At 37.4% G+C, this 10,713-nt stretch overlaps 1 protein-coding gene across 5 annotated transcripts in view; it reads right to left on the bottom strand.

Moving 5' to 3' along the window:
- Positions 1 to 970: 970 nt before the first annotated feature.
- The window catches only part of LOC136846708 (lachesin-like), a 245,719-nt gene continuing 235,976 nt past the window's right edge, over positions 971 to 10,713 (bottom strand). For all 5 annotated transcript variants that reach the window (XM_067117810.1, XM_067117814.1, XM_067117813.1 and 2 more), the window contains 5 exons: positions 8,294 to 8,483; positions 7,604 to 7,732; positions 6,437 to 6,556; positions 5,820 to 5,996; positions 971 to 1,530 (listed from right to left, as the gene is read on the bottom strand). In XM_067117810.1, the coding sequence (XP_066973911.1) occupies positions 1,094 to 1,530; positions 5,820 to 5,996; positions 6,437 to 6,556; positions 7,604 to 7,732; positions 8,294 to 8,483 (1,053 nt within the window). In that variant the 3' untranslated portion in view covers positions 971 to 1,093. The remainder of the gene's footprint in view (positions 1,531 to 5,819; positions 5,997 to 6,436; positions 6,557 to 7,603; positions 7,733 to 8,293; positions 8,484 to 10,713) is intronic.

Below are 10,713 nucleotides of genomic sequence, written 5' to 3' on the forward strand. Positions count from 1 at the left end.
GCAAACTCAGTTTCTATCAGCAATTCCTTCTTGCCTCAGGTACCACTTTCCTTATCCGTTAGAACGCTATTTCGGCCAACAAAACCCGCCTTCTTCCACATCTGGCAGAGCAGTGTCTTCAGATGCTTTATCTTTTAGGACTACTAACCAACTACGTGCTTTTAACTTCTTCACTGAGCTCACTGAGAACATTAGTAGTAACTTAACACGCGAGACTAAAATGTCAAAAATGGTCTGCATCATACAGTAAAGGAGACAAATGCAATTCAGAGCCATTCAGCATAATATTTCAGTTTTCCGTATCCATCGCATCAGCACCTCAGATGGGTAGCGAGGACTGGTTCTAAGTCCTCGCATCCCGGCCTCTACCCCAGAGGCACAAAGAAAGAGACAAGAAGCACTTTCTCGCTTTGTTTCCCCTCTCCAAAACATAAATAAAAACGAACTTACAGATAAAAGCAAATAATGTTCAGTCTTGACGTCGCATCGTGTTGATGGCACTCCGTTACAAAGTATAATCTACTGTCTAACGTATCTTATATACGAAAAGTTCTTTATCATGTTAATACTAGCAGTGTTGAGACTTACATTTTTACAAGCAATGATATGGTTGAGTTATTAGCATTATGTACCTAGAGAGGAGAGTAGGAGCCTACGGAACTCGCGACTCTTCAAACGCAAATACAGTAAGGCCAAATCATACGGGAAAAGGTCAGTATCTTTCTGTTGTTTTTCTTAAATGTGGACTTTTGGGTTGAGCATTGTCATGTTTCCTTACATTTTCACATTGCAAAGAACAGGAACAAACACGTTGACATTGTTATTGCATTGCATTCTGTATGGGCGTGGTCGCCACACCACTAAATAGCTGGAGAAACTTTGGATTGTTGAGGGCAGGAACAGCTAACTATATACAAGTACTGCTAGATGGGTGGACTTGTGACGGAATTCTGGCTTCTGAAGGGTTTCGTTTTTGTTTTTCTCTCTCTCTCTCTCTCTTTTCCGAGTGACTCGTGAATAGAAACAGTGCTAAATGGAGAATAAAAGGGGAGCTAAGCATATGTAGGCAGAAATGGTGGTGATTGCAATTTCACTAGGGCCGTATTATTAGACCCCCCATCAGCCCTAATGCTACGAGGGCAAAGTTTCTGGCGAACCGACTGAGCAGCGAGTCCGACGCCCCTAGGGCAAAACCGCCGCTGTACTGCGTGTTGGAGGAGGACGCCCCTAGGGAGTTGTCTAGGTCGTTGCTGTCGTGAAACCGAGGCTTGATTTCCGGGAGGGAGGCGCTCTCCGAAGTGGGAATGGAGCGGCCCTTCTCCGTGTATTTCCTCCGGTAGAGCCAGGGGTCCAGGCCTGACCCCTCGTAGGTCCCCATCTTGAACACTTCGTTGTCCACGGCATCCAGGGGGGTCAGGCCCCCCGGGACGAAGCCTGGTGAGGTTAGGTGGTTGTCGTCCTGGTCAACGCGGTTGGTCTCGATGAAGGTTGGCAAGAGGCGAGGTGGTGTTGTTGTTGGAGGAGAAATGTCTGAAAAAGGGACGTTTCGTTAGAGTTCTCACAGTCGTGCTCATAAATAACAGCAGTATAATTTTCAAGCAGAATGAATAATCAGTGTATTAGTGAATCGTGTCATTTGATTTTCCTGATGAATGGACCTAAATGGTCAGTACAGTCAAGGCATAATGTTTCTAAGATCTAAAAATAATTTATGAAAGTGGTCTGAGCCTCTGCAAACTTGAGCTTGAGAAAACAAATGCTCATTTGCCTCAATATAAAAAAAAACCTGGAAGCTAAAACACTATCAGTCAATCTTTGCTGTAGGGTGATGAGTAGTAATAAATACTATCATTCAGTCTTTTCTGTAGGGTGGTAGGTAGTAATTAAGTAAGTATTCATTATGTGTCAGTAATTATCTCTTTCTTCTTCCCTCTCTTTTTCCTTCTTCTTTTACTTCTTCTTGAATACTTTGGCAAATAATGACCCCAAAAGACCCTCTGACCTAAATCCATATGAACCGAATACTCTTTCTGCATTCAATCATAGATTCCTTTTTCCATTCCTGAGGCTGTCATTCCTGGGGTCCACATGGCTCATTTTCCCTTCTTTTGAATTTCTGGCTAATTTTCCAATTTTCCACTGAATGATCGTATGCGTTTGGAAAGTAAAAGAAAGAATTGGTGACCATAAGACTATGATGATATTGTTCTTTTGATGATATATATTCTTTATATATATATATAAATATATATATATATATATATATATATATATATATATATATATATATATATATATATATATATATATATATATATATATACACATTTGTGTGTGTGTGTGTGTGTACGCTCAAAGGTGCAAAGCTCACAGCTAAATAACATGCCCCTGCTAACGAAAATTAGATTTTTCAATTCTGGTTATTCTCTCTCAGTGTTTGACTACATCAATCTGTGTTTACTTTTCGATAAGAAAGAGTAAAACTACTTCATTAGATAATGAGACCTCTAAAGGAAAGTAACAATAATACCCAAAAACAAACATTATTTCCTGTTCACCTTCCCTTTTCGTTTCCGCTACCGAAATCTTTCGATTTTTATGTACGACATATAAAATCTGAAGCAATTCCTTGACGTTTCTCTATTCAGTACCTTTCAGCCTTGTATAACAGTTTTATGTCGACTCATTCAAACAAGTTTCCTTATTTTCTTGACAAAAATCCTCCCTGACAATTTTCTATAGATACAATTATGTAATCCTGTGTTGCATCTGGTCATACGCAAAGAGAGAGAGAGAGAGAGAGAGAGAGAGAGAGAGAGAGAGAGAGAGAGAGAGAGAGAGAGAGAGATTTTCTTATTTTGAATTTATCAAAATTTCGTACCGTTGTCTCTTAATCTTTTCATGACAAATGCTTTGTCCCGCATTCAGAGAAATGACGGGAAATTCCAAGCTACATGTTAAAGTCAAGTTGCATTGTTTAATATCGAACCGGATTTTCTGAAAGGTAACAGGTAACAGACAATTTATTCTTTATCTCTGTCTCCGCCTCCCTATAAAAGCCTCTCATTCATTCTAGATGGAATATAAGATTGATAAAAATATCAGTTTTATGGTTGTACTAGAAGCCATAACTTTTCTTACAATCTTAGTTAGGGAGCCATAAGTTTCTCTCTCTCTCTCTCTCTCTCTCTCTCTCTCTCTCTCTCTCTCTCTCATCCAATTCCAGAAGGCAAAATCATTCTCACTCTAACCACGGAGACATTTCGCGAGGAAACAAACCGCTAATACGGGATCACCTTCAAGCAAACAAATGCAGGGCCATCGGTACTTTTACAAAACGAAAACAAACACACACACACACACACACCCGCGCACACACACAAACACACACACACACAAGGGTGGGTGATAATTAGGTAGTCACGGTGGCTTGTCTGCCCGGCTACCATGGAATGAGATTGCTCGAGGAGCAGGAAGAGGGGGGAAGGGGTGGAGAAGTCTCTCTCTCTCTCTCTCTCTCTCTCTCTCTCTCTCTCTCTCTCTCTCTCTCTCTCTTCACCTGCTTTTTCCCCCACTCCTCATCTCATTCTTTCGTTCTCCTCCTTAATCTGTGAGAATAGGAGTTTTCAAGCCGCCGTCATATCTCGACTCTCGTCATCATTCTTATGAATTTAGGTTTATGCAAAGGAAGTCGTTAAAGGTGGTGTTTGAGTCGAAGCTCATTTGCATGTCATTATTTCACTTCAGGTGTATTTAAATTCCAGTGAACAGACACGACGCAGATATACAATGTGACACAAACACACACTCTCTCTCTTTCTCTTACACACGCGCACATATATATATATATATATATATATATATATATATATATATATATATATATATATATATATATATATATATATATACATATACATATATATATATATATATATATATATATATATATATATATATATATATATATATATATATATATATGTGTGTGTGTGTGTGTGTGTGTGTGTGTGTGTGTGTGTGTGTGTGTCAGACTTCAAGATTACATAAGGAAATAATCATCTAGCTGTATTTCTGTTTCACTTAACCTAGAGTGAGAAAATATTTCATATTTTAGTGATGACAAAAATTAGGCACACTTTGTGATTACTGACAAAGCTTCCTTGATCTTTCAATATCACGTCTTTCTAGAGAGACTTCTTAAACATAGCAGTAGTATCTCTTAATGCATCATACAGAGGAGAGAATGGGCAGGAATGGGTCACAATGAGACCCGAGAAGACAACAGGTAATAAACCACAGGACAATTTCTGACGTTTAGTTAAATTAAAGACACGAATCTTTTATTTAAAATGGAAAGTTGCACTCATGAATGATGTAACATGGAAAGGTTTCTCTCTACTATTCAAGTACTGGAAAGATTATAGAAGAATTTCAGTCGTTAACTGTCTTACCTGACAGTGAATTCATTAGAAGTGAACAAGACGTGGCTCCGAACTGAATGGCCTCTCCTTTTGAAATTTAATTTTATGACAAGGAAATCTTCACAAATTGAAGCTGACCCCAACGTGATACAACGTATTAATTTTTCGTGTCTTCTAAGAAAAAGATGCTTATTCAAATTGGAAGACAACAGAAAATCTGTATTTAGATTACCAGAAATGTTTCCAATTCTTTGAGCATTATGGGCATAAGCCCACAAACAGTTTCTCGACTGTCGTTCCCCAAGGGAGTTTTGTTGACCATATTAGAAAATTGGGCCAAAAAGAAAGAAGAGAAATAAAAAAAATCTACAGGTTGCTTCCGTAATTTCCAGATGAACTTTATGTCCAGAGTTACTGTGAACTAATTTTTTTTTTTCAGCTTCAACAAGTCTTGATATTTCGTTGAAAAAGTCACTCAATTGATAAGTTTAGATAACGAGGTTTATGAATCCTGATTAATGGGATGACTGATCTAATTCATGATGGCTACGGAACCCGATAAAAGATGGGATCTGAGCGTAGGACTAACGAATACACTGTAATGACAATGCTACAGAAATTGGAACAGGCCTCATGAGGGCGGCGACGGGCCACTGTGTGACCTGTAGTGATGCCTAAGTTTCTCATGTTGTTGTTATACATTATACAGACACTGAGTAAGCGCAGTTGGTGTTTTATTTCTAAAAAAAAAAAAAAAAAAATAAAAAAAGGCCTGTTTTTATATTGTCACATTTAGTTCAGAAGAAGTTTGAATGTTGATACTGAAGAATTTTTGTTTTTGAAGACTGATCTACGATTTTTAAGCTTAGCGGATACGGTTCTTATAAGAACACTGGATTTTTATCCAGCAATGCATAAGTCAGAAGACTCGAATATTTCTATATTTGATATCTAAGACGACTTGGGCAATTTCCCAGTTGATGTCTTTGTAATTGTTATGTCCTAGGTTTATAAACAGGGTATCTCCACCACACATCAGTAAAATCTTTCCTTTGTTTAGAGGAGCCGCAAGGAATTAAAATAGAGATTGCTGTCGAAAAAAAAAAATAAATAAAACCAGCCTCTAAAGTATGATCCGATAACCTCTCTCTCTCTCTCTCTCTAGTATCGTGATGGTTAAAAGTAAATACGCACCCTTTTCCTGTTAGAAATACGAGTGTACATAAACAACAGTTAAAAGGAAAATCCTACGAATTGTGGAAAAAAACTCAACAACTACCCTTGAAACATCTTGACATACCACTATCCTGTTGTCCAACTCACCAGCGTTTGCATCGCAAGTAACAAAAGAAACGACCTCCGAGATACTAAGAACAATAATAAATAAATACTCACAGTAAACGTTGATGTTGGAATCCACTTCCCCGATGGAATTTTTAGCGACGCATGCGTAGTTGCCGATATCGGGAGCCGTGAGATCTCTTATGGTCAGCCGCATGTGAACGGAGTAGCCGCCGGGTTTGTTGTGCTCCTCGCTCACTTTGTACTTCGAGGACGACATCAGCATCTCGCCTGAAGGGGGAAGAAGAAGAGGAAGAAGGGAAATATGGCTGGGGAGTCTAGTTCCTTCGAGAACAACTGTTTTGTTGAATTTTTTTCACGTTTTCATTGAGGGATTAGGCTGGATAGTACTAGGCCAACACACGTGTATTTTATTAGCTCTAGTGACGGCACTGAAGCACACTGCACAGTTAAATGGAGAGATTGAATGCTGTAAAATTCCGTAGGGAGATGCTTTACGTTCATACATTTCTTTCTAAACTTACACACGAAACAAAGGCTAAGATCAGAGTTACTTCAGTGACCAAAACGGGAAAGGAAGTACATGGGCCTAACTAGACTTAGAAAAATTAGCAGTAAAAGCAATATCAGCTGAACAAACTGCCATGTGCTTTGGGTACAGAATAAATCAACGTTGTAACGGACATCCCACTTGAGAACCGAGAACGTACCGTGTGAATTGCTCCAGAAGGTCACCGGTTTCGGCGAGGCTTCCACTTTGCATTCCAACGTCACGTCCGTCCCGTAGGGCGAGCCAATCAGCTGGTTCGGCACGTGGATGATCGGATGGACTGAAATACAGTTGGGCGGGGAAATTGATTATTGTGCTTCGTACTAAAAGCATTAAATTCATTTATACTCGAAAATGCATCTTCTGTTTCCTTATTTCACGCTTAGAAGAATCTTCGTGGAACAAATACGTTCAAGAAAAAGAGTAAATGAAGACACAAATTTGCAAAAAGAAGGGAAATGAAGTCATGTAAATTCATATGCACTGACTCGTAAGACAGTTGTGGAGAATTCAAGTATACTAAATCTTATTATAATTTTCCCATAAACAATGACATAATTACGACCTAAAATTCGAATTTAGCCCCTAAGCTTTACCAAGAGTGCTTACAGGTGTGCAAAATAAAGATATTCATTGTGCATTCAAGTGACAGCGTTCGAGTAACTGATCTGTACAATGCAGTGACTCAGGTCTGAGAAATAAGTTTGTTAAGTGACTTTCAAATGTTTAGGCTTAGGTTACCTTTTGCATATGTGTGTGTCTAAACTTTGGAGTCTCTTGTGTGTCCACTAGCATTGTTTTGCCTAAACGTTAGACGTTGCTCACCATAGAATGATAGTTTTTCTTTATAAATAATATAATCATATGGCGGCACTAATATGTTATTCGTCACAGACCATAACTGTTAGAGTGGATATATATATATATAAATATATATATAAATATATATATATATATATATATATATATATATATATATATATATATATATATATATATGTGTGTGTGTGTGTGTGTGTGTGTGTGTGTGTGTGTGTGTGTGTGTGTGTGTGTAATTTGAAACATACCTTGAAAATCATAACTCGAATTGTAAAATACGCCAAACAGTGTGATATTAAATTCATACCCGGATATGTAAAAGAGCAAAAATAGTATAAGGGTCATGACTTTAAATGTAAAATTGACAAAACACAATGAAAATGAATGTCTGCAAGCCAATGTTTGGAGACCAGTATGCCATAATACAAATAATTAAAAAAAACGAAAAAAGCTTTATGGAAATGAGATAATTAACTATGACACCAGCAGAATGTTCCGCGGAACTTACAGTGGACGTGCAGGAGAACTCGTTTGGAGACCTGTGGAGGAACTTTGTTTTGGGCGATGCACAGATAGGCCCCCATGTCGTCCCTCGACACCCGGCGTAAGGTCAAGGCTTCTCCTTCCCAGGATTGAACTGAGAGAGAGAGAGAGAGAGAGAGAGAGAGAGAGAGAGAGAGAGAGAGAGAGAGAGAGAGAGAGAGAGCTGTTAATCACCTTATCAAAGGGAATATAATGTACATTAATTATGCGACAAGAATTTTTAAGTAATATTTGTCTCCCTCGTAACTTGTGAACTACGAAAGAACAAGAGAGGTTACTTATAGTTTGTACAATAACAAAAACAAAAGCAAGATAGGTTTGTTTAAAATCCTACAACAGGCAAACGAAGGATAATAAACGTAAATTATGTGACAACATTTCTTATAATAGGAGTCCACACGTGAACTACAAAAGTGAGAATAAAATCTTCTAAAAATTCTAACACAGTTTCACATATCAAAACGTCAGATTAAATAAAAGTTCCAACAATATGTGTCTTTCTACAATCTATTTTTACGTCACAAACAGAATGCAACTTGAAATGCAACGAAGGAACTGATGGTGTAACGATTACAACAAACGAAACTCAGCTTTCTAGGAGAAAGAAAACGGGAGGCGGAAAACGGATAGAAAACGAGAAACTTCAAACACCCACCTTGCTTGGCGCTGTGACCGTCGGAGATCGTGATGTTGGCACTGTCCTCCCTGATCCAGGTCACGGAAGGCTTCGGGTGACCCGTGGCAACGCACTTCAGCGTCGCCATCTCGCCCTCCGTGACGACCACGTCCCCCGAGCTCATGTCATCGTCTATTTCTGGAGGTCGGAGCACTTCCAGGAATCCCATCTGGAGAAGAGGCAGATGTACACAAAGGTAACTTAAAATTCATATACACAGGCATCCTTTAAATGATCCACTTTAAAATTACAGAGTACTTGTGTATTAATCCTTTTAGTTTTCTGTAAAAGAAAACTACTGAGATGGCTTTTTGTCTATCCGTCCGTCTGTCCTCAGATCTTAACAACTACTGAGGCTAGAGGGCTGCAAATTGGTATGTTGATCATCCACCTTCCAATCATCAAACATACCAAATTGCAGCCCTCTACCCTCAGTAGTTTTTATTTTATTTAATGTTAAAGTTAACTATGCTCGTGCATCTGGCACCGCTATAAGTGTCAAAAACACAGGCCACCACTGGGTCGTGGCTGAGAGTTTCATACAGCATTATACGCTGTACAGGATACAGAAAACTCGTTTATTATAGTCAACAATAGCCTGTGCAGCGATAAATATATATTAGCATAAAAACAAAATAAAGAAATGTATGTAACATTTTGGGTAAAATGAGTACATCATTTTGATTATAGGCGAAGCAAAACATTTCACATTAGTGGGTGATCATGTTCATTCGTAAAATCACAAATTTGTTTAACTTTCCAATTTGTTTACTCAATATTTTTAAAAACTAACCAAGTGGTGCATTTCTTAAAACTGTTACATTCATCAGCTTCCAATTAAGTAGTAACATGTCGCATTAAGAATTTATTTTTCTTAAAGTTCCCGTACTCCTGTAAGATTTTTTATTAAAAAAATTACCAATTTGTTTACGACGAGAGAAAGTTGGCAAAGATGCGTAAAGTAATATATATATATATATATATATATATATATATATATATATATATATATATATATATATATATATATATATATATATATATACATATATGTGTATGTATATATATATATATATATATATATATATATATATAAAATCTACTGGTTACTTCATTACCAGATAAGTTTATAACACGTATAGATATATATAAAATAAATATATATGTGTGTGTTTGCGCGCGTCCTCTTGTACAGATAAAAATACCCACACATTAACAACAGTGATAATCAACAGGTGTTCTACCGTCTGGCAGTGCCATGCCTTCAATACCACTATTTTCCCCTATACCGAGCTATTTTCTCATCCTCTTTTTCCTTTCCACTTTTCCTCCAGTTTATCAGACACTCAAGTTCTTTCCCATCATACTTCCTTTCTTATATTTTCCTTTCCATGGTCTGTTTTTAGGTTTAACCTCTTAATAAAAATAAAATATAGTTTTATTCTATTAATCCAGTTTAATTTACTGTTTTTAAAATTCTAATTCAGTAACTTTAATCTTCTTTTTACAACCCATTTCCGGGCTCTTACAGTATGTGAGTTTTTCTGGTCTCTTTATTTTATCTCAGTCACTTAGGCCCAGGTCTCTGACCCAGAAACACCACATTAATGAATAGATTTCCGTAACACTTTAAAAAAATAATTAAAATTTTTACTAAAATCCTGTCTCAGTTAAACAGTTCCCCTTCCTCCTCTTGATGTGGCTATTTCATTAATGCAATTTTTTTTTAAACTAAAGTTCAAATCGTTGCACTTTGTGTTTTCATTCAGTTCTTTTATCAGTCTGTAATCTTTGACTGTAACTGTAACCTAGTCTTGTTCTTCCTGAGATTTCTTTGTTTTTATCTCTGGCCTTTAAAATTATCTCCCGATTTAGGTGTTCTTTTATTATTTTCAACAATTTATTACCACACTTCCCTCAATGAACCTCTATTTATTATTATTTTCATTCATTTGCTTTTTAATTTACCATTCATAATTCTTCAATTACCTCCCAATGGTCTTCTGTCATTTGTTCTCATTCTTCAACTTTTTTTAATCTTCTGTCAACGAACATCTATTTTTTATGTAATTTTTATTCATTCGCCTTTGAATTTACCTCTCATAATTCTTCATTTACCTCCCAATGCTGCTCTTGTCATTTGATTCCAATTTTCCAACTTTTTTTCTCCTGTTCTGTCAGCTGTGATCGTGAGAGCGTCCCTGAACATAAATCGTAAATTCCAATGTCAGGTTCAGCACCTTGCAGCAACGGGTCCTACACACATCTCTGTCCCATTTCCCAACTAGTTCTTCAGTTATTCTGTTTGATGAAAATGCAGCTCAGCCCCTCGCTTCTACCGACACTTAGGGTGTCCGGGTAACTTGGGAGAGATCGGTTAACTCAAATGGGTAACTCTG

This window comes from Macrobrachium rosenbergii, chromosome 15 (assembly GCF_040412425.1).
Source record: "Macrobrachium rosenbergii isolate ZJJX-2024 chromosome 15, ASM4041242v1, whole genome shotgun sequence".
NCBI lineage: Eukaryota > Metazoa > Arthropoda > Malacostraca > Decapoda > Palaemonidae > Macrobrachium > Macrobrachium rosenbergii.